The 23,421-nt window shown below is 45.0% G+C and overlaps 1 protein-coding gene across 1 annotated transcript in view; it reads right to left on the minus strand.

Annotated features, from left to right (window-relative positions):
- Slc2a9 (solute carrier family 2 (facilitated glucose transporter), member 9) overlaps positions 1-23,421 on the minus strand; it is a 145,744-nt gene that overhangs the window by 84,020 nt on the left and 38,303 nt on the right. The window contains exon 5 of the mRNA XM_005408843.2: positions 22,080-22,225. Within this exon, the coding sequence (XP_005408900.1) occupies positions 22,080-22,225 (146 nt within the window). The remainder of the gene's footprint in view (positions 1-22,079; positions 22,226-23,421) is intronic.

Raw genomic sequence — 23,421 nt, forward strand, 5'->3', positions numbered from 1 at the left:
CCCACAATCAAATGGATGAAGAAAATGTGCTGGCTGTACATAATGGAATACTATTTGGCTATAAAGAAGGATAAATTCAAGACATTTGTAGGAAACTGGATACATCAGGAAAATAGACTATTAGGTGGCATAAGTCAAACACACAAGCTTAAATACATATGATATTTTTCATTTAAGTAAGGCTAAGTGTAAACACAGAGCAAAATAAAAGCTCGATAGAAGGAAACAGGGAGATAGATCTTTTGCAAATAGGAAGGCATCCAAGAACTAGAGGGTGAGGGGAGGGTGAGGGGGAAGGGTAAATAAGATTTAAGATGTGTCAGGTACATGTACCAGGTACCCACAGTGAATGTAAACATTACATGTCATACACACAAACAAAAAGAATAATAATACAGGTATTCTTCACTTAACGATGCACCTGTTTAATCACTGTTTAGACTTTTGACCTGCATTTGGACTTACCACGCAGAAGCAGGAGCAGCAGTATGGCTTTATGGTGGCTTCTTCTACAGTACAGAACTATACTTTTTGCTGACTGTACTTTACAGTGCAGTCCTGTAGTTTTATGTTCTGTTATACATTACAGCACTCCATGTAAAAGTAGAACAAATAAAAGCAAAGTCACCAAGTTGGAGTTTCTTTTGATCATTTTGTTGTTCTTTGCAATGTACACACCATGTACAATTCCTCGTTTAGAGACCAGCTCATTTAAGGATCTAGTGGCAGGAATGAAATTTGGATGTTAAGCAAATACTGTCTCTAATGAAAATGGGGAATGGGGGTCTAGAGACGGAGGAAGAGAGGTGGGTGGGGAGAGCAAAGGGAATAAAAAAGAATCAAAATGTGTTAGGTACATGCACCTACTCCCTAAGTGAATGCAAGCGTCTTGTATTGCAGATATGTGCCAGCAAAACAAGATTTATAAAAGTGGTTGCCTTTCTGAGAGAGAGAAGGGGGAGCCAGAGAGCCCAGACCACCCCCTACTCCCTACCCTTGATAAACAAGCCCCACAGTCAGCATCTCCTGGTTTTACTTTTCCCACAGGGCTGTTCAGCGGCCAAAGCATCAGATTTCCTTGGCCCCTTAGTTGAAAAATCCATTGACCAGCTGTGTCTGGCTCTCAAGTCTGTTTCATTGGTCTATTTTCTATAGCACACTGTTCTGATAGCTAGAGTGTTATTGTAAGTCTTAAATCAGGTGGTACAAGACCTCTAATCTTAGTGTTTTTTCTTTTGAAAATTGTTTTGGTTATTCTAGGACCTCTAATTTCTATGTAAATCTTAGAATGAGTTCATCCATTTTTTGTTTTTTAAAAACTTCCTGGATTTTGATTGGCTTACATTGAAATCATTGATAAATGTGAGGAAAACTGCCCTTTAAATGATGCTGTCTTTAACTCTATGAACATGGTGTATCTCTCCACTTGTCTAATTTCTCTTGACAGTGTTTTCTTTTTTTTCGGTGTATCATCTTGTACATATTTTCATAAACTTATCCCAATTTCATATTTTAACACTGTTGCAAAATATTTTTCCATGTCTAAGTTTTCATTACTATTAAATAAAAATAAAATTAATTATAGTCTATTGATTATATCTTGCAACCTGAATAAATATATTAGTTCTCATAAGTCTCTCTTTGAATATTTGTGGTTTACTATATATAAAGATGAACATGTCATCTGCAAATAAGCACAGGTTTATCTCTCTCTTTCTAAACAGTATGTTTTTGGTTAGATTTCATCCTTTATTGTACAGGACGGGACCCGCAGTGCAATGCTGAATGATAGTCAAGTCGTGAGGTCCTCAGTTCGTTTCAAATCTTAGGGAAAAGATCTGGTCCTCCACAGGCCAGTGTGATGTTGGCTGTAGAGCTTTAGGTTTTACATATCAAGATGAATCTTTTCTGGGTCCTTTTTCTTTGCACATTTCATGTTGGATACTTGTGATGGATCCATCATCAAGTGTACTAATCTTTGGTCCTACAAAGTGTAAGATACTCTTAATTCCATTCTGTGGGCTTTCCATATTGACTATTGCAGTTTTCATCTCTGGAAGTTTGAGGAGGGTCTTTGTTTACACCTTCCTTTCTTTTCATCAAGTTTGTATTTTCCTCTGCCTCTTATTAAATATAGAGTGTGCCTATAGTAGTTGTTTTGATATTATAGCCTGAAAATTATTTTATCTCTGAAATTTCTAGTTATGTTTCTATTAATTGAGTCTTCTCCCAACTATGGGTTACATTTTCTTGTTTATTTTCATGTCTGATAAGTTTTTTTACTGGAAACCAGTCCCTGTGACTTTTATATAACTGTTTCTAGAACCTTATTACATCCCTTTAGGTAGCATTGAGGTTCGTTCTTGAGCACAGTAGGGTCCCTGAAGTCAGTTGGAGTGTTTAGAAGCTTCACAGCCTGGTTCAAGGGGGTCTTGAACACCTTTTATTCAGTTAGCTCCATTGTTGAGAACTCTGCCCAATGGTCACACAGGAGATCTTTCTACTGAACTATTTCCAGATGTGTGCAAACTCCAGATATTGCTTATTTTACTTTTTATTTTGATGCTTCTTCATTATTCATCAAGATGAGTAAAAATCTGCTGAGACCCAGAGTGCTCACTCCTCCCTCCCTCCCACTTCTCCACTATTTTTCCTATCAGTCCTCATGGGACAGTTGTAGTCACTTCATTTGTTTCTCTTCTCTTGTATCATCCTTGTCCTGCTCTGACTGCTGTCCAATATTTGAAAGCAGTTTTCTACATGTTGTTAATTTCTAGTGTTGGGTGGGAGGGGTCATCATGGATGAGGGCAGGAGTCTCTAAACAGTTGTTTTTAATCTATATCTGATCCCTGTCCACTTCCCTGACCTCATGCTTCTTGCCCCAGTTCACTCCAGGAATCCCAGCCATGCTGCACTTCCTTGAAGCGGCCATGGAAATCTCTGCCTTTGCTGCCTCTTTGGCTCAGAATCCTCTAATGCACCCTCATCACCTTGCTTCTTCTGGTCGCTGGGAGCTCCGCTCCAGTGTCACCCCTCAGAGAAGGCATTCCAGCCACCCATGTAAGTGGGTCATCTTTCTTTGAGTCTCTAGGTGGGGAACTAAGAGGACACCTGAAAGCCCTTCCATCTATGGACCTGAGCTGCCTTTGATGTGGATGGCACTGGGGCTCCATGCCTGTGTCCCCTCTATTTTCTCTTTAATATGTTTACTGTGGTTATGGTTCATGCTGTGTTTGGTGGGAAATAGGTTGGCAACCAGTGTGCGCAGCTGATTTTGTTTTTTCTTTTTTGATTTTGTTTGTTTGGCAGACTCGCAGGCTACTGGGACAACTCAATCAAAACCACTCTCCAGAATCTATGTTTAATAGCAGTCAAACAGTAATTGTTAAAGAGTTAAACTACCAGGCTAAGAAATCATGGGAGAGAATATAAATTTTCTGCTCCCAACACACATATCCATTCTTAATGGAAATATGATTAACATTGTTTATGATTAACATTTTTAACCTTCCATATTTGTTCTTCTGTAGTCTAGGGTCTAAGTCATCCAAGATTTCCCAGGGAAAACATAGGTAGGAACCAAAAGTCTGGGTGTTGTTTGTCGGGGAAAGAATAAGTGTTCACAGGATTAGGCTGAGTCTCCAAGAGTGACAAGGAAGGCCCAGTTTGGTCTCCACTATGAGTTTAGCACTTGCTGGGCTGAGCAAGAAGCTAGGCAGGTGGGGCTCACTCAGCTGATTCCCAGGGATAACCAGCTATCCCAGGACTTCCAAGGACCTGAGGGGGAAATGGCAGAGTGCACAGCAGCCTCGGGGCTCCTGGATAGTCTGGGTGGAAAGAGAAGCCTAAAGGAAGACACACAAGGAAGGCCTCACAATACCTGACTTCAAGTTATACTACAAAGAAATAGTGGGGCTGGGGATTTAGGTCAGTGGCAAAGCGCTTGCCTGGCAAGTGCAAGGTCGTGAGTTCAATTCCTGGTACCGGAAAAAAAAAAAAAAAAAAAGAATAGAAATAGTGTAAAAATCACCTGGTATACAGCTGGGGTGATACTGAATGCGATTTGGGAAAATTAAAGATGTACCATTTTTATTGCATTCCAGGCCAGCAGGGACTGGTCTAAGCAGGGGAAAAAGTTCTGGTCTTGCAGAGTTTGCTGGGAAAATGTAGGAATGAGAGGGTAGTTAAGTAATGGGGTATGAAAGAAACAAGCCAACTCTGAGCACTAATTTCCCAGAGGTCCCCCAATGCCACCCCCACTGGGGCCCCTAATCTCACCAGCTCTCCACCCCAACCTTCACCAGAACAAGGAGCAGAGATCATAGCTGCCTCTCGCTTCACCCTTCCCTCACCTTTGTGAAAATGCTAATTAACTATGAACAAACCCAAAATGGATTTTGAAAACTCACGGCCACTCGGGTTTGTAGCAAATCAAGCTCTTCATGGTTGTTGTCTCAAACGACATTTTATAAAGCTTTGCAGAGACCTTAGCTTTGCTCTTGGAATCCCTTTGGATTAGAAAATTAAGTCTCTGTTCCTTATTCTTTGCTGAAGTAACATCCTTTATCAGTCTCAAAACACATGCCTTATCAAGAGAAAAATAACCAGCAAAAGCAAAACTGCCTTGCTCTAATTTGCACAGAAACTTGAGGGGTGAGTGTCAAAATGCAATTATGGGCTCAGAAAATTATTATTTTTAAAAATAATGGTCTTTATGGATTTGGGTATTTGGAGAACAGTCCTTTTGTGGAAAAGAAATGTGCTTCTTCTTAGAAGAATGAACTAAAGATGTGAAAAATCAAATTTTATAAATGTTTCTCATTATTCCCAATAAAAAGAGGAGATATGGAAGTCTGGGATATGGAATTAAAAAGCAAAAGCCTGAAAAGTAAAACTGTCAACAGCAGACAGGAAGCTGACAGTGGCTTCATTTAACGTGTGGGTGAATGGCTGCGGAACGACAGCAGTGACCTAAATAGCAAGAGCAACCTGCCGAGTCTTCCAAATGCCAGTGCGGCTCGCTGGAGGCTCCTAACGCCAGAGAAGCTGAGAGCTGGACTCTGAATTCTGGTTCTGCCACTTCCTGGCTGTGTGACTACAGATACACTACTAAGCCTCTCTCACCCTCCCCTGGCTCGTCTATAAAATTAAGTACACACACAGTGCCTCACAGGCAGGGGCTGCTTCAGATGTGTTTGGAAATAAGAGAAATAACCATCCAGTGGTGTTTTGGAGGCAATGTCTACCTTCCAGAAGGGATGGGTCAGTTTCTCCCAAGTGTATCTACTTGTGGATTCTGTGACCCCGAAGTCCTGTAGGTCCAGGAGGCTGATTTCTGTGTTGCAAAATCCTTTACAACAGCCCTGGAAGCACAGACTTGGAGTCTGTGACTCACAGATGCCATGACTTGCATTCTTTAGGCTCTAGAAGTCTAAGTTCTTAGGGGGTCAAGTCGATATCAGTTATTCTCCTGCAGAACACTGATGCAGAAGGCCAGGTCCTACAGCCCCAGGGCCCTTCTGCCTGCAGGCCATGGGCAGGAGTGGCGTCAAAGTCTAAAGATGGGCGTGGTGCGCCTGCGTCAGGTGGCACTGCAGGGCAGTGACAGAGGCCCTCCCTGCTGCCAGTCTCCTATGCTGCCCCTCAGCCACACCTTACTGCTTAAGGAGCTGGTGTGGCCGCCAAGGCCAGGTGGGCCCAGGTGTGGGCTTTGGAGCCACAGCCAATGTGTTTGAATCCTTGCTGCACTGCCTGCTCCCTCTGCAGTGCTGGCTCTGACAGTGAACCTCTATGAGCCTCAGTTTTCCCATCCATGACATGGGGCTGGTAGAACCTACCTCAGGCATCCTAAGGACTAAGTAGATCACGTGCACAGTGCCAGCCTTGTGCCCAGTTCTTAGTAACACTCAGCCAGTGGCTGTCACCGTTTCACACCACTCAAGGAGCTGCCCTGGAAGGGGACTCACGTGTGGCCTTGAAGACCCGGCTAAAGCTCCACCTCCCCGCACTTCAGGGTGGGAGGGGCGCCCTTTCTCCCACTGCTCTGGGTTTCTGGGAGAACTCTGCTACAGCACCCAGCCTCCCGCTCTGTCTGACTCATCCCAAGGCACTCAGTGACCTCACTGATGGACAGCTCCTTCCTCCTATAAACCACTGTTCCAGAGGAGGGGAGAGCGTTACTAGATGCAGTCGAGTGTGGCCCAGGCCTGAGTTTTAATTCCCTATATATGAGATGAAGGCCTCAAGCTTTCCTTAGAGTGTTTTTTTTTGAGTCTACCATTTTATAATTGAATCATTTTATAGTCCATTTATTTGAAGATTCCCGCATACTTTGTATGTATTGAGTTGTGAAAATTTTTTTTAAAGTACTTGGTGGTACACACCCATAATCCCAGAATTCTGGGAGACTGAGGTAGGGGAATCACAATTTTAAGCCTGCTTGGATAACTTAGTGAGACCTTGTCTCAATTAGAAAGGGCCAGGGATGTATCTCAGGGTGAAGGCCCGGGATTCAATCTCTAGTACAAAAAACAAAACAAGACAAAATAAAAAGCCCTACAAAACAAAATAAAACACCAAAAACCATCCCAATAAGCACAGGAGAATGTCTATACTCGTTTATCCTCTCTGATCACTCACCATGGTAGCACAGGCTTTGCAAAGGAGTTTATTACCCGTAAGCATAGAGAACAGGGAGTAATGCTAACAGCATGAGAGATTTTTCAGCCCAGTTTTGGAAAATGGGATGATGAAGTGAGGAAGAAGCACCTGAGCCTCTGAGAAGGATAAGAGGAAGTCGCCCCAGAGATAACTGCTGAGGGCAGAGAGACCCCGTATGGCAGAGTGTGAGGCCATAGGCTGAAAACCAAGAGACTGAGAGAATGCCCTTCTGACCCCAGGTCCTCTACTTCCTCCTACCCAGGAGTCTGGTTTCACCCCACAACCAAGGGGTCTTTAGTAATTCCAGGCATGGACACACCAAACAGGGGATGCTCTCAGTTGAAGCAGAATAATCTTGGTGTCCTCTGCCATCTGCAGCACACCTGCTCTCAGAATAGATCCTGCCAGTCTGTTCAGAGAAACTGAGCTCTGAGGGAAAAAGCTCCATGCACCAAGTGGGCTTTCCCCATAGAAATACTGCACCCGTCTGTCACCTAATCTTCTGCTCCATTCTTTTGTAAACATGGATGAAAGCAATAGGCTTTGAAAAAGTTTCTAACACAGAGGAGAGATACAGAAAGAAACTAAAGAAATGTAAGAAGTCTGGAGCAAAGAGAGAAAATGTACCAGCAGAAAAAACAACATGGGGCGGGGGAAACTGCTATCATTAACACAGGTGTGGATATCATGTTTATTAAAAAAAAGAACAGGATGCTATGAAAAGTGATAAAGAAAAAACTCTTAGAATTTAAAACTATAATAATAGTATTAAAAATGGAGTAAACAAGCTGCAAGATAAATTTGAGAAACTCTCTCATAAAATCAAACGAAATAATAAAGAGATGGAGGAAAGGAGAGGAAAGGTTAACATCAGAATTAGGACATCAGTCTATTACCTGACTGCGAGGAGCTTCAGAATAGAAAAATGAGGAGAAAATTACCAAGAAGTGACATAATGAATTTTCCAGAAAGAAGAGAACTGGGTACTTAAGATGGTGGGAACTAATGACTACAGTGCTGAGAACTCTGCATAGTGCAAGAAAGACCCACATCAAAGAATGTTATCGTAAATTTTAAAAACAGGAGACAAAAAGATGCTAACATTTCCCAGAGAAAAACAACAGTTCATATGCGAGTGATTAGCCAAAGGAAAGGCACCAGATTTCTTGTCAGCAGTGTCAGTTGCCAGAGGATAGTATAGCAAAGCCTTCAAGATCCTCAGGAAAATTATGCTCATTCAAGAGTTCTATACCCAGCCCAACTATCTGCTGGGTATGAATGTAAAATAAAGATATTTTTAGGCATGGAAAGTCTCAAAATTTTTGCCTTCTCTGGATGTTTTCTTCTTAGGAAAGTACTGGAGGAAACAATGTAGCAAAATGAGTGAATGAATAGTGAATGAATAAAAAGGAAGAAGAAAAAAGGTAGGAAGGGTGGAAGTCCCAGCTAATAGTGAGTCTTACTGAGGAAACAAATGCAAAGAATTCAAGAAGACTGTTCTGTACCAGGATCAAAAACTACCCACTACACGGAAGCTGCAGGTCAGTGGGCTGACACACCAAAAAAGAATCAATAGAACTTTTGTGATATATATGATCATTTTGCAAATTTACTATCAAATGTTTAGTATTAGAGCCTTTGAAAAGATCAGACATGGGTACAAAGATAAAGCAGATGAGAAAAGAAGAACAAAGGAATGATTAATTCCAGGAAAAACACAAGGTGTGTAAAAAAGAACAGTACTCAGCACAAAGTCAAGGTCATACAAGTGTCAGCCAGTGAATTAATAAGAACCTGTGCCCCACTCGTGTTGGTAGGAGCAAGGAGGGAGGGGAGGATGGTGGTGTGAGGGTACCAAGACTACAGCCCACTACATAGTGGATAATGTTGAAAGCCAATGAATCTAGAAATTGTGTTAAAGCCAAGTATCAGGGTCGCACAGGGAGAGGAAGTAGGGATAAAGCAAGAGCAGCTCAACCCCTGCAGACTTAGCAGTCAAGCTGAGGTCAGATGGAGCAAAGAGGCTGGGACCTGCCTGGTGCACCCAAAGCAGCAGCTTTGGAGTACTGGGGATTGAACCCAGGGCCTTTGCACTGAGTCACATCCTCAGTACCCACTGCTTTTTAAAAAGTTTTAATGCCAGCCTGAGGACTCTGGGCTGCACTTGGTGGATGCAGCGTGCCTTGCTTGGCATGACGGCTGTCAGCGTAGAAGACAGGATGAAGCGCTTCCTAGTCAGCGTTCTGTTCAGTTATTACTTGATACCGTGGAGTACGGATTATTGTCCTCATTTTACATATACAGAAACTGAGCCTCAGAGAGTGAAAGTAACTTTTCCAAGTCACATAGCTAGAAAGTAGCAAAGGTGGGATTTGATCCCACAACTTCTTGATATGCAGGTCAGATCATTTTCCACCATGCTATGCCACCTGGCACCAAGGGGATGGAGCCACCCAACCACAGGGCTGCGGGTGAGAGGTGTCTGGGTGGGTGTGGCTGAGAGGACAGGTTCCTAGAGGAATGGGGAGCATGTGGGTCTGGCCCCAGCCGCCTGCCCACCTCCTTTCTGTTCACGCCTCCCTGGGACCCTTACTGAACAGCATACGGTCCACAGCGTAGAGCTTGTTCTTGGTCTTTTTGATTAGTTTAGCACCGGCCATTCCTTCTGGCTGGAACAGTGTGTCCCCTCCTTTCTGCTTCTGTCCCCCAGACATCAAGGTGGCTGCCGCTCCTCCAGAAAGGTTTCCATGGCCGTGTTGTGTCAGGGCTCTGCCATGCCTGGGCCCCCTGGTGGCCTTGCAGGGCCTGTTGCACTCTGTCCCCTCTAATACCCAGCTTTCTAGCAGCTTCTCTGGCAAGAACTCTGCCTGCCCTCCCCAGACACCTGGCGTGTTGCGGATGACGAGTGAACCCGGGCTGCGGTAGCAGATCTCAGGTGCCAAACCCTGCAGAGGTCCCACGGCCGGGTCAAGGAGCACATTGAGTTTAGGGGCATGTGATGGGGAAGGAGAGATGGAGTTTTGGGGAAAGTGACAGGGACAGCAAGGAGTAGCCAGGATGGGTAAAGGTGACCCCAGGGCCACTGCTGGGGGAGACCTGAACAGCCCTGCCTGGGCCTCCCATGCATCACCCAGGACTTGGCCCTGATGGCCCTGCCTGCCTTATTCTGTCCGGCTCGATTTATATACCTGGGTCTGACATGTCCTCCACTAACATGCAGGGCCACTGAAGGCAAGCATCCTGTCTGTCTATTTACTAGAGCCTAGACCAGTGTCAGGTATACAGCAGGTGCTCAATATGTGCTTGTTCAATGAATGAAGAGGCCATAAATGGACAAACTGGTCCAAGTCATGGACTGGGGGTCATGCCCACTGCAGACAGGAGAGGACACTTGACCCTGGGCTGGATCTGGACAGAGCACCCCGAGGACTCCACACATGCCCTGGGTCTGGCTGTGCATGGACTCACTTGTCCTACCCAGAAACTCCTCACACAGCATGAGCTCTGGGCTCGCTTTGCTCCTGGACTGACTGGGCAGTGATAAGCAGGGCCTGGGTAGACCAGCTGATTGTGGCTTCCACAAGCTCTACTGTGCAGCCTAGGCAAGCTCTCCAACTTTCTGTGGGACTCAGTGTCCTGCTCTTTGAAATGGATACAAAAGCCATCGCACCCTGTAGGATTACTGCTCTGTGTCAGGACCACGAGAGGCAATTCTGGGGAGAGTTTAGCACAGATCCTGACATAGGGCAACTGATCTGGAAATGCCGTCCTCACATACAGGCTCCAGTCCCATCTTCTGGGCAGCAGGGACTTGAGAGGTTGAGAGAGGTGAGCCAGATGCTCCTGTCCTCAAGGTGAGGAAGGAAGGAGGAAGCAACCACGGATCTGGACTGTTATACAGTGAGCACTGTGTTGGAGTCTCACATCCTATCTGCTTCAGGAAAGCCCACCCAGGCTCCAGCCATGGCCCAGCTCATTAGCCTTTGCTCTGGGCAAGGTTTCCCCCATCAACCTTCATTTTCTAACCTGTAAAATGGGGAAATAGGAGAACCTATCTGCTAGGCGAGGCGAGGGGTATGGGAGCCGAAGTGCAAAAAGACTAGGCTTGGTACAGGCAACGCGCTTGGAAAATTCTACTCCTCCCTTGTTCCACCTCCTCTTCCCCTCCACGGCATGGGCCAAGGGTCACTGCCCATTCTGCAAATGGCGAGAGGGGAGCTTGGAGGAGCCAATGACTTGTGTGAGATAGGCAGGCCGAGCAAGTCCTGGTGCCTGTAACAGACCCCCCTGAAGGTGTGGCGGGCACTGGGAGAGACAGCTCGTTCAGGACACCCACAGTGGCAGTGGGAGTGGCAGGGCTCGGAGACGGGAGACAAATTCCCAAGAGAACGGGCCGTGCAAGCCCAGGCTCGGAGGCCAGGCCTGGGGACGTTGTCCTCAGCACTCCAGAGCCACCTCCAGCCCTCTGGAGGCCGCCCACTCCAAGGGCAGCGGAGCAGATCGTTTTCCCTGAGGCTGCTTGGTCCTCGGACAGCAAAGTTCAGGCAGGCTTCAAAGACTTTCTTTAAAATTCCAGATGATGTGACTTCAAGAACTATTACATCTACCCTTGTTTCCCTCTGCTGTTTCCTTGTTGGAGGATGGAGACACCAGCTCAGCTGAGCCCACCCCAGGCCTCACCAAGGCAGTACTGGTCATCGAATCGGAAGCCCAAGCAGGCAGGGACCTTGGAGCTATGCTAATGCAACGGCCTCCTTGGCCTGATGATGAGCTGCAGGTCAGGAGAGGGGACTCACCCACGCCCTTGCCCTGAGCGCCCGGAGGCCTGAGTCTCGAGCATGGGGGGAGGGGCCTCTTGCATTCTCAGTGAGAATGCACACTTGGAAACTCAGGAGTGGGTGTCTTCATTACAATTCCAAAATCAAGGGAAATGCACATGCTCTGTTCTCACTGAGGGGGCAGCTCAGGTTCCAGAATCCACTATGATGGCACCAAGACGACATCCCAGACCCTGGTCCCTGGGAAAGACTGGCAGGTGGTCGAGCACTTGATTAGGCTGCAGACCAAAGCGGGTCACAGACAGGGCCTGTTTGGAGCACACTGAGGGGGAAGCATCTGATTCCAGTGGGTGACAGGACAGAGGGCATCTCAGAAAGTCCTGGAAGGGTGCCAGCAGTTGGAGAGGCAGGGAAAGGAAGCCAGGAGTCAGGGATGGCGCAGGTGGATGGTAGGAGAGGTACCAGCACCAAGAAGTGGAATCGTGGGCCAGGTGACTTCTTCCACTTGTGAGACAGTCACCCCAGGATATCTGATAAAAATGAAGATTCTGGGAACGACCCCCAAAGTTTCAGGTCACAGGTTTGTAATGGGGCTGAGAGGTCCTGATTTCCAAGTGTCCAGCTGATTCCAGTGGGTCAACCCCTGGCTGAACTGCATGGTGACTTACAGATAGAAGGTAGGTTATGGCACCTGCATGTCACCCTCCCAGGAAATCTAAGCCTGGCCATGAAGAAACTCAGGAGTCTGTGATGGACATGGATGGAGAAACATTTGCTATCTTGGGGCAAAAGAGTTGCTGAGTGTTTATTACAACCAAGGTTGCAACTGCATCTGTCTTGTGGATGTCAGAGGACCAGGTCTGTGGGAGCCGGGCAGCATTGGGTGGGGACCAGAATCTCTAAGGAGTTCCTTCCCAGGAGGTGCTGCTGCTGCTGCTGGTCCCAGGGGCATGGAACCCCTGCCTTGCTTCATCCTGCTACAGCTGTGAGGTCACTGAAGCAAGAAAGCTGCCACCCCAAATTCACACTCCAGCTCGACACTGGCGAGAGGGCAGGGTTCCTCCAACAGCGTGTCCTCCACACAGAAATATGGGTGGAATTAAAAACCGTCCTGATAAGTGCAATGAGCCTGAGTCAGAAAGTTAACTATTGCATGCTTTCTCTGATATGAGGACTCTAAAAAAACTACATAAATTTAATACATAGACAATTAAAATAAAGGTGGGTAGAGCCAGAAAGTAAACTTCTGGTGGTGGAGAAGGGCAGGGCTGGAGGGGAGAGGAAAGAGAAGAGAGGCCACGGGATTAGAACTCAGATGTGTGAAACGCAGAGGATTTGTTTCCTAGGGCTAGAGATGAGGACTAAACTGCAGCTGATGAACAGGCTAGCAGGGCTCGGACTGTTCGCAAGTGCTATGCTGTTTAAGAGAGGAGACTGAGAACCCAGGAAGTCACTTCTGCAGTCTGGGCTCTACGACGATGATAGGAGTGCTAAGGGGACCCTTGCTGACCTTCGCTCTTCCTGTTTGCCAGCAAGGGGGGTCACCGTGTGCTGTCCCGAACACTTCCAAATGCATCTCTGGCTACAGAAAGCATCTGGGTTGTGCCCCAGATAAGAGTCTTTTGGGGGTTCAGACCAAAGGGTACTTTGCGGATGAACACAATTTCCAGATAGTCTTGGCGAAAATCAAAAGATCTTTCTTCAAAGGCTTGGAGGAAGCCCAGAGAGTTGTAAGTCAAAAACCTAACACAAAACAAGTGCTTTCCAACACTCAGTCCCTGGGTCGATGGGCAGCAGATACAAGACTGAGAGGACTGTTTCACCCAACTTCTGGACCACGGCTCCACACTCGGGGTCACCTGACCTGGCCGCCAACAGGTCAAGTTCTTGGTCCCAGTGCAGAGAGATGCCCAGGTTTGGAGCTTTGTTTCCCTGCCTCCCTGCTGTGGACACTGGGGTGATTATTTAACCTGAGACTGGGCTTTCATGCCATTGCATAGAAATGAATAATTCTTATTTCTAGGCACTGTTGCATGAATTAAATGAAATGCTGGCTAACTGCAATTTCTCACCAGCTCCAGCCACAGTGTTCCAAAGTCTTAACGTGTGTTTCCTTTTTCAAGCCTCAGGAAATCACCCAAAAGAGGTGCTGTTATTAATCTGATTGTACAGATAGGAAATCAAGCTCAGAGGGGGCCAGCGACTTCCTCAACATCCCACAGCAAGTGGGTGGGAGGCTGGGGTGTAGACCAGGCCAACTGTCAGGAGATGCTATTACGGCAAGTGGGGGCACTGTGTGATGCTCCTCCTCCTGGTGTTCACTGTTCTGTGACAGAATCACACATTATCACCCCTTTTTTTTACATCTTAAGAATTTTTCTCTAACATGAGGTCTTTTGTATTTTATAGATTAAAAATAATTACTGTGCTAGAATAATCCTTGTTTTATCATTCCCGGTCTGTATTTTATTAAGCAGTAAGAAATAGCTAACATCCTTTAGTGAACATGAAATATTTATGGAATTTGATCACAAACTGACCATAGAATCCACCTCCACGTATTCCCCCACAGAGGAATTTATGTTTTTCTTCATGCAATAAATCAAAACTGACAGCGAGTGACAGTAACAACATCATGTCTACATGGAATTGAAAACTCTGACATTGATCTAAATAATTGCTCTGAAGAGGGAATCAAAACAGAAAATTACTTAGGAAACAGTATGATTCAGAATGTGGCAGATCAGAATTTCTGCAGTAATGGCAAATCTATATACCAAAAATATGTGAATAACACTGACAAAGCAGAAATTTAAAAAAACTGGAAAGCCATGAAATGATAATTCAGAGTTTGGCCTTTCATAAAACAAAATCAGAGGAAATGCTTTAGAAATTTTATGCAAAGGAAAAAGAAAAATCAAAATTAAATTATGAAAGAAACAAAAATAGATATAGAAGACATTAAAATCCATATAATTATATGCTAACAAATTTGAACATTTCAACAAGTATACTGAAAAGATAGAAATTAATAAAGTTGATGCTAAAGAAAATAAAAATAGATAAATAAGGAAAAAATGGATAAAAGGCCTTCAAAGAATTTTGTTCCCCAAACACTCTAGGTTGAAACTGTTTTAATAGCCAGATGTTTTGTTATTACTTTAATACCAGCTAGTCTGGTATATAATCTGCCCCAGAAGCAGTAAAAGATGACAAAAGATCCAAATACAGATGAAACATTAAAAACTCTAGAAATCTCATCTATGCTTGTAAGCATATGTGTTCTAAACAAGGCACTAATGAGTCAAATATAATAACATATAAAAGAAGAATCCACCATGACCAGAGAGATGTACCCCAGGAAGGGAAGAAGGAGTAATGTCATCACATACCCAGGAACCAGTGGTCAGACAGCTAAAAAGCATTAAGAGTTTAGTAAATATCAGAAGATGTCTTATTCCTTGCTGATGGTCTATAAGAACTAAGACAAGACAGATAATTTCTTATCAAGAAATAATGCCAATTTTAAAATAAACATTATCATTTGTTACGGTTTAGATCAATAGCGCTCCCCCAGTTCTAATGTGTTTGGAAGGTAACTGGTTCATGGGGCACTAAAACTGACTTCCTGTGAGGACGTTGGGCCTGGAAGGTGCTGGGTCACTGAGGGCAGAGCCTGGAAGGGTTTGCCTCAGTCCCTGTTCCTCCCTTTCCTCTCCTCCTTTCCTGTGCCCACTCTCATGCTATTCCTGCCTTAGCCAGCTGATGATGGACTGAAACCTTGAGCCAAAATAAACATCTCTTCCTTGAAGTTGTGGGTCTTGGGTATTTTCCCCCAGTGATGGGAAAGTAGCTAACACACCACCTTACTACTGGACCACAGTAGGTATTTCTAGTAAGTCAAGGAAACAAAAACAAAAAGAAAGATGGTCACTTTGTTCATCACTGTCAGCCTTATCCTAGATCTGGATAACAGAATATGGCATACGGCAGGAATATCCATAAAGTGAAGTAAGTAGTAGCATTAGAAAGGAAGAGAAAATAACCACTCTTTGAAGATGCTGTTAGCAATCATTCATTTGAATCATCTGGGTAAGTAGACAAATAAAAAGTAATAGAAAGCTAAAGAGAGTTCCAGGTTAATATACACCAATCAGTGGCTTTACAATAGTTTGTTAAAGACCAGCTGGACACACAAGGAAGAAAATAAATTCCAATAGCAGCAACAAAATGGAGGCTATCTCAGCAGTTAAGGAGAAAATGGCACTTTCTATTTTCTTAGTTAAAAATACAGCAACAGGGCTGGCAGTGTAGCTCAGCAGCAAAGTGTGTGCCTTGCATGTGTCAGGTCCTGGGTTCAATTCCAAATACCACAGAAAAATAAAGAAATACAGCAGCAGCAATAAAATCAATTGCGTGGTACAAAAGAAGCCTAAAGGAAGAGGGAGACATGACATATTGGAAAGAAGGATCATGAAAACAATCTCACTGTGTTCAAACCAAGGTAACACTTTAACACCATTGCAATCAGATGTTCAAGGACAGTTTTATTTGTGATGGGAAATGGTCTTAGAGTCTCCACAGGAGAAATAAACAAGTGAGAGTTTCCAGCACAGCTCTGTAGGGGGAGACACATGAGGTCCGTATTGAAAGGAGAATAAAGTCACAATAAATAAAGTAAAGCAAAGTAGGCACAAGGCTGGAAAGGCCTCGGGAGCAAAGTGGGCTGCCCGGGAGCAGAAATTCACAGATCATTATTAATTCAACGTGTGGTTAAGACAGCTTTAAAAATCAGCTGGAAGGCTGTTTGGCTTAACGAATGGTTGGGGGAAAAGTGCTAAAGGAGGTGGGAGAAAAAGCAAATTTCAGTGTTTACGTTATACCATATTCTAAGGTCACCTAAACAGCTTTTAGAATCAAATGTAAAAGCAGACACCAAAAACAATCCACAAATGAATACAGACGAAAATGTATTGAATGCCGGCGCGGGGAAGAAATTTCTAAGTGAAAGATCAGTGGGCCAAACATCAAAGCAAAAGAAAAAAAAGACGTCATTACTTCAAAACCTGTATGTTGAAATTTTTAAAAAATTAAAAGTCAAAAATAAGCCAGAAAAACATTTGCCACATATATATATATGTAAGGATTGCTAACATTCCAGCAGACGTATAAGAGTGCAAGCGTAGTCAGGTCACTGACAGAAGAAATATTTCAAGTGATGCACTTATTGAGGTGGGATCAGCAATGACCTCCCGAAAGAGATCCACATTTGAATCTCTGGAGGATCTTGTGAATTTTAATTTATAAGGCAAAAAGACTCTGTAGAGAGGGCTGTGGAGAGGGGGAGATTACGCCAAATTATCTAAGTGGGCCTTAAATGCAATCATAAGGGACTTTATAAATTTAGTTGAGGATTTTATGCAGGCTGTCAAATATTTCCCCAGCCTGAAGGAGAGAGATCTGACAAGGAAGCGACAGGGTGATCACAGAGGCAGAGATTGCAGGTGGAGGCCAACGAACGTGGGCAGCCATAGAAACTGGAGGAGAACATAGTCTCTCCTGGAGCGCCCCCTGGAGGGAGCTCAACCAGCAGACGCCTTGATTTTCACCCAGTGATACCGTAGGTTGTGTACTGCTGGCCTCCAGAAATAGGAGAGATTAAACTTCCCATCCGGTAAAGTCCGAGCACCAACAGGGAACAAAAATTTTCAATCTTGCTCGTAAGGAAAGAAATACCAAATAAAGTCATAATGAGACTACTTCCTGCTTGCCCAATACCAAAGAGTTACTACAACGCTTGCCGAGGACACAGGCCCGGTAGGACTGTGCTCTTCTACACTGCTGGGCGCGAGGGTGAGGCAGCCTTGCTGGAGAAAGGTTTGACAATATGTTTCAGAGCCTTGAAATATATATTCATGGATCTGTTGTTCTCATTTCTGAGACAGGAAACCACAGGAATAATTAAAACATTTGAGCAATGATTTCTGCAGAAGGCTGTCCCTTCTAAGCTTGCAAGCTGAGGAGTGTGGGTCTTTAGTGGCGCTGTCATGGCTGTCACCATGACCTGAATCGAGTGAGAATGTTGACCTCTCACGGCCATTTTGACTTTGGGGAAAAGCCTGAAATCACTCTGGGCCAGATCCGATGAATACGGTGGGTGAGGGCATGGTCACGTTTTGACAAACTGGCCTTTCCTTTGGAAGGCGCTGGGCATCTACATTCCCCATATTGGTTTTTTTTTTAAATCACATTTCATAAAGACACTGAGGAGAGGACTTCCAGAACTGCTTCAGCAAGTGGCAAAAGGCATGGGATGAGCGTGCTCTAGTAGGACGCAGTACTTTGAAGACAGCTAGTGCCACTATGGTGTTTACTGTAATACATTTTTAAACACTTAAGCATTCACCCTATATTTTGCTTATGCCTTATTTATATATGCTTTTCTTCCTCTTTCTCATTTCTAAATATTCTGAAGTAAGCGCAAGGTCTTCCCTACTTGGAAGAAATGGACATAAATTGAGTGTGTTGTCCACTCCCAGGAGAGCAGTGTTTAACTCTGACCTCCTCCCTGCCTTTGTCGGGTCTCACCCAGACCCAGCATTGCCCGGGGCACATGAAATTCCTCTCATTTATGGCCATGGCCTGTGCCTACATATCTTTTCTCAATATTTCTGCCTATAATTTTATCTAAATTCCTTTCTTTTTTGCAAGAGAAATAACTAATTAATATACTTTTAAAAAATATCCTTTGGAAACATAAAATGTCACAGAAATGTTCACCCACCACAGTGTTTTATGACACATCTGATTAAACCATGACACCAGCGTTGATTCCTACACTTATCTCCCTTTCTTGCCTTCTGGTGGCTGATTCTAAAAGCCATCTTCTGGCCACCTCCTCCAGCCTTTGTGCTTCAAAGTGCCTGCCTGCACTGAAGCGTAGCATTGCTCTCTGTAATTATTTTTTTCAAAGTTTAGTTGTCTCAGTCTTTGAAGGTAAATGAGAAACATGATTAAAACAGAGAAAATGAAATTCTGATACTCAGTGAAATAACGATGGATTTCACTTGGCTGACACATCATAAATCTCCAAAGAGATGAATGAAAACTTTCCATTTGATGCCCTCTCCTGGACCAGAAGCCTGATATCTACCTTCCCAGAGTATGGACTAAAAGTAAGGATATTCACTGGGTTACTCACACACCCTCCCAGCCAAAGCAATGACTACGCAGAAAGTCCACTTTGAGGTGAAAGACAGCCTACATGGATCACTGAGACCCCGCCCCGCTTCAATGTGGGGTTGCTCAGCTGAGGAAGGCCAGGCTGTGGCGACAGGCCTGGATTAATGAGGATAGACTCTGCTGTTGCTGGGCCAGTCCTCAGGCTGGGGGTCGAGGTATGTGGGTCCTTGGGTCAGCTCTGGCTTTCAGTTGTGCTGTGACCTGGACACTCATGTCAGGGAATTTGTTGTCTTGCCCCTGCAGAGCAGTTCCTTCTTCTCCAAGGCTTCCTGACTTAGTGTTTGGTACCACTGTTCTCCTGGCTGATGGGCCAGGCACCAGAAGTTATCCTTGATGCCTCTTCCCCCTCACTTGCTCACCCTACTCCAGCTCATCTCCTCTCTCCATCCTTTTTGCCCTTATTCTCACCCAAGCAGCTCTCAGCTGGACCCGTGCCGTGCTTCTGGTCTGGGGTGAGATCTAGTCTTACTCCTTGCTGCAGTGCAAAAGTCTTTCTTAATATGTTTATTTTTTATTTCTGAGAAGGCCACTGGAATTTTGATATTGATTTTATTGAATCCGTGTATTACTTCGGTAGCATGGACATTTTAATAATATCAATTCTTCCAATCTATAAACATGCGCTATCTTTCCATTTATATATTAAACAATTCTAAAATTCATGTGGAATCAGAAAGGACTATGAAGAACCAAAGCAAATCAGAGGGGGAAAAAGTTGGAGACATTATACTTCCTGATTTAAAATTATATTACAAAGCTATCATAATCAAACAATATGATACCAGCATAAAAACAGACATATACACCAATGGAACCCAATAGAGAATCCATAAAGAAAGTTCAACATACAGAGTTGATTAATTTTTGATTAGGACACCAAAATGCTGGGAAAGACAGTCTTTTCAATAAAGGGTGCTGGGAAAAGTGGATATCCAAATTCAAAAGAATGAAAGTGGACCTTTATATACAAAAGCCAACTCAATGTATTGAAGACTTAAGTAGAAGAATTAAAATCATAAAACTCTTTGAAGAAAACATAAGGGAAAAGCTCCTTGACATTGACACTGGCAGTAATTTTTGGACATCACACCAAAAACCTCACATTACAAAAGCAAAAATAAACAAATAGGACTATAGCAAATTAAAATCTTCTCCAAAGAACAGGAAGCAAGCAACAAAAGGAAAGTGCAAACCAATAGGTTAAGTGTCCAAAGTACAGTGAAAAAAATTACCCAACTCAATGCAAAAACAAAAGCAACATACAAACAAACAAACAAAAAAACAACCCAGTTAAGAAGCAGCAAAGTGTCTGGATAGACATCTGACCAAAGAAGACAATAGGTATATGAAAAGGTTAATGTCTTTAAGCATCAGAGAAATGCAGCTCAAAAGGAGGAGATGTTAACCCACACTTACTAGGATGGCTATCACCAAAGAGTGAAGGGGTAAGTGTTGGTGAAGGTGTGGAGAAAAGGAAACCTTGTCTACTGTGGGTGGTGCAGTCATTATGCAGAATGATAATGGAAGTTCCTAAAGAAATTTAAAATAGGATTGTTATATGGCCACAGATTGAACCCTTTTCTGGGCACATATCAAAGGAGAAGAAACCACTGCCCTGTAATGCTATTTGCATTCCCATGGTGGTTGCAGTGTTGCTCACAATGCCAGCGTGTGGAAACTCTAAAAACAGCGGAAGTGGCCGCTGGCAAAAGAATGGATGGAGAATAAAAGAGTGGCAACCAGGTGGTGATGTGGATAGAGAGCTGTGACGAGGCTGGATGATTTCCCGCAGCAGCTACCTTGCAGAACCCATCCGGTCCCTCCTGCCAGTTCAGAAGGCAGGCGCGGCCCTTCGGCCTCGGATCTGGCCCTGTCTCCTTCTTCTTCCTCCGTCCCCTCTCTCGTTTCTCTCCCTCTCCATCTGGTCTCTGTGCTCCAGTCCTTCTGGTTTTCCTGCCTCTGAGCAAATGCCAGGGCCTTCCCCAAACTGGTCTTTCTCCTGGAACCCTTTCCCCATTCCTCTTCTCTGTCCTCACCAGTTCTGGTCACACAAACCCCACTTATCCAGGGGTCAGGCATTTACAGTCACTTCCACAGGAAGATCATCCTGAGCCCCAGGAAGACGCTGGCTCAGAGAGGTGGGGTGACCTGCCCAGGGTCACACTGCCCTTGCTGTCTGTGAGCACCATAAGGATGCGGGCCACACCCGACATGCTCAGAGCTGTGGCTCCAGCACCAAAATCAAAGCTTAACTCTGCCTCCACCATGATCCTGGGACTCCTGCTCCTCCTCATCCCACAGCTGAGGCCTCAGGCCATCCACCAGGCCCTCACCTCAGGCGCCAGGATCCAGGGCCTCCTGACAGGCCCCTCCTCCGCGCCTGCTTCCCATCCTGGTCCTATGCCCACACCACCACCTCTGAGCACCTTTCTTTCTTTTTGTTTTTTTTTGGTTTTTCTCCGGTACCGGGAACCGAACTCACGACCTTGCGCTTGCCAGGCAGGCGCTTTGCTGCTGAGCTAAATCCTCAGCCCCTGAGCACCTTTCTGATAGGATACTGGCCGTGTCACTCCGATGCTCCCGAGACACCCAGAGCTCCCTATTCTCCCAGGATGAGGTTGTCTGGGCCCCTTGAACAGGTGTCTCATTTCACCTATAGTCTCTCCTCAGTCCTCAGCCCCTCCAAGTTCTTTTCATAGGGGTCTGCTGCATCTCGGCGTCTTCTCCTTGCTTATTCCCTTTCTCCGGGATATCTCTGCTCCACCCTCACCTTCTCTGCCCAGCTCCTGCTCACCGTGGAGGGCTCAGTTTAGAGACCACCTCTTCTGGGCAGCCCTCCTTGATTCACTCCATCTCTGTCCAACTTGGATGAGTGTCCTCTTTGCAGAGATCACACAGCAAGTACATGCTGAACTAGGATTCTAATCCAGGTCTTCCTATTTCTAAAGCAGCAATCCAGACCAGAACAGGTAATTCCTCATTTAGGAAGAAGAAAGAAGGAGGTGGAGTTCATTAACATCTTGGAAAGATGTTCAAAATACATGTATTAAATGAAAACAGCACGTTGCAGAGCAATGTGGATGGCATGATTCTATGGGGTGGGGACACAAGAGATCACTTATGTTTGTGTAGGTTTTAAAGCACAGAACAAACCTGAAACAAATGCATTTTGAGCCTCAGACACAGTCATTGTGTTTGGGTTTGAACATTCTGTAAGGTTTAAATTTACTGTATATTCTGCCCTAAAACCATGACTCACAACAACTCTTCTCCAGTGATAAGTAGAAGACTAGACCCCTCAGGGGTTGTAATCATAGGGATGAGTTTTGTGGAAAACACCCCTACCCCACCAGTGGTGACAGTGAGAACCAGTGTGGTTGGTGGGAGGCCACACTCACCTTTCCCAGCAGCTCAGGCAGGCCCAGCACCTGCCCCATGAACACGCCCACGCAGATGAAGATGGCGGTCACCTGCCCCAGGGAGCCGCGGATCTCCTTGGGCGAGATCTCGTTGAGGTACATGGGGAGCACGCTGAGGGCGATACCTGGGGAGGAAGTAAGCAGCAGTGAGAGAGGTCTCTGGTGGGGGTGGCGGTCAGGCATCCAGGCCCTGCACCAGCCTCACCTCTGCTTTGTTTTTGATGAGAAATGACACTAGAGCCTCAGCCCACTCCTGGCATGCCCACAACTTGTGCGGATTTCACACACACTCATTGCCTCATCCATAAAGTGTGACTTTAGGCCAGCTGCATGGAAGAGGATGCAGACGGTGGTGGTAGAGGTGGTAGTAAGGACAGTAATGGTGGCTGTCATGGAAAATGTGATGGTGATGGTGATGGCGATGATGGTGTTGGCGATAAAGGTGGTGATGGTGATAGTGGAGGTGATGGTGATGATGGTGATGATGGTGATGGTGATGATGGTGATGGTGATGATTACGATGATCGTGGTGTTGGTATTGGTGGTGATAATAACAATCATAACCAACACACATAGTCCTTACCAAGTAGCAGGGGTCCTACTGATAAAGACTTTACATATATTAGTTTGCTTGCTTTTCACAATAACTTTCTGAAGCAAATGTACTGTTATTATCTCCATTCTAAGGATGAGGAACCTGGGCACAGAGAGGTTGAATAACTTGCCTATATGGCTAAGAGGTTATTTTGCCCAGTGAAGTCCTAGTAGCTCCCTGGAACATTAGCTTTCCCCCTAGCTGGCAATTTCTAAGGCAGGACTCAGTTATGGCAGATACAAAACAGATCCGTTTTACAGCATGGGTCAGTCACATGTAACCTCCCTAACTCTGAGATAAATTTACATGTTCAGGGGTTTATTAGACATGGTTCATGTAAAGTAAGGGTTATAAAAGTGTTTTACAAAGTACTGCACACACTTGTTTACACAAGACCTTGTCAATTTCAAGAAGCTCTGTGTCACTTTCTACCTGGGAGGAGTATTCGACAGTCACTGTCATCCCAGGCAGGGTCCTGGCTAGGATAAAGCCCACAGCCCAGATGGGCATAAGAATTGAGGCTAACTTCCTGGGATTTCTGTGGGAGTCATGATAAACTCGAGGCCTTCTCACTGCAAAGTCCTTTGCAAATTAAGATGATCAGTGCTTAGTACTCTTGGCTGATTTTTCACCAGACTGTGAAGGCATCAAATGTCTCTCTGCTGCCTTGGCTTCCTCTTGCCCCCAGCATAGCTCTACACAGAAAGCATGGATTACTGTGCTCCA

The sequence above is a fragment of the Chinchilla lanigera genome, unplaced genomic scaffold, assembly GCF_000276665.1.
Source record: "Chinchilla lanigera isolate Chin_1 unplaced genomic scaffold, ChiLan1.0 scaffold00113, whole genome shotgun sequence".
Taxonomy (NCBI): domain Eukaryota; kingdom Metazoa; phylum Chordata; class Mammalia; order Rodentia; family Chinchillidae; genus Chinchilla; species Chinchilla lanigera.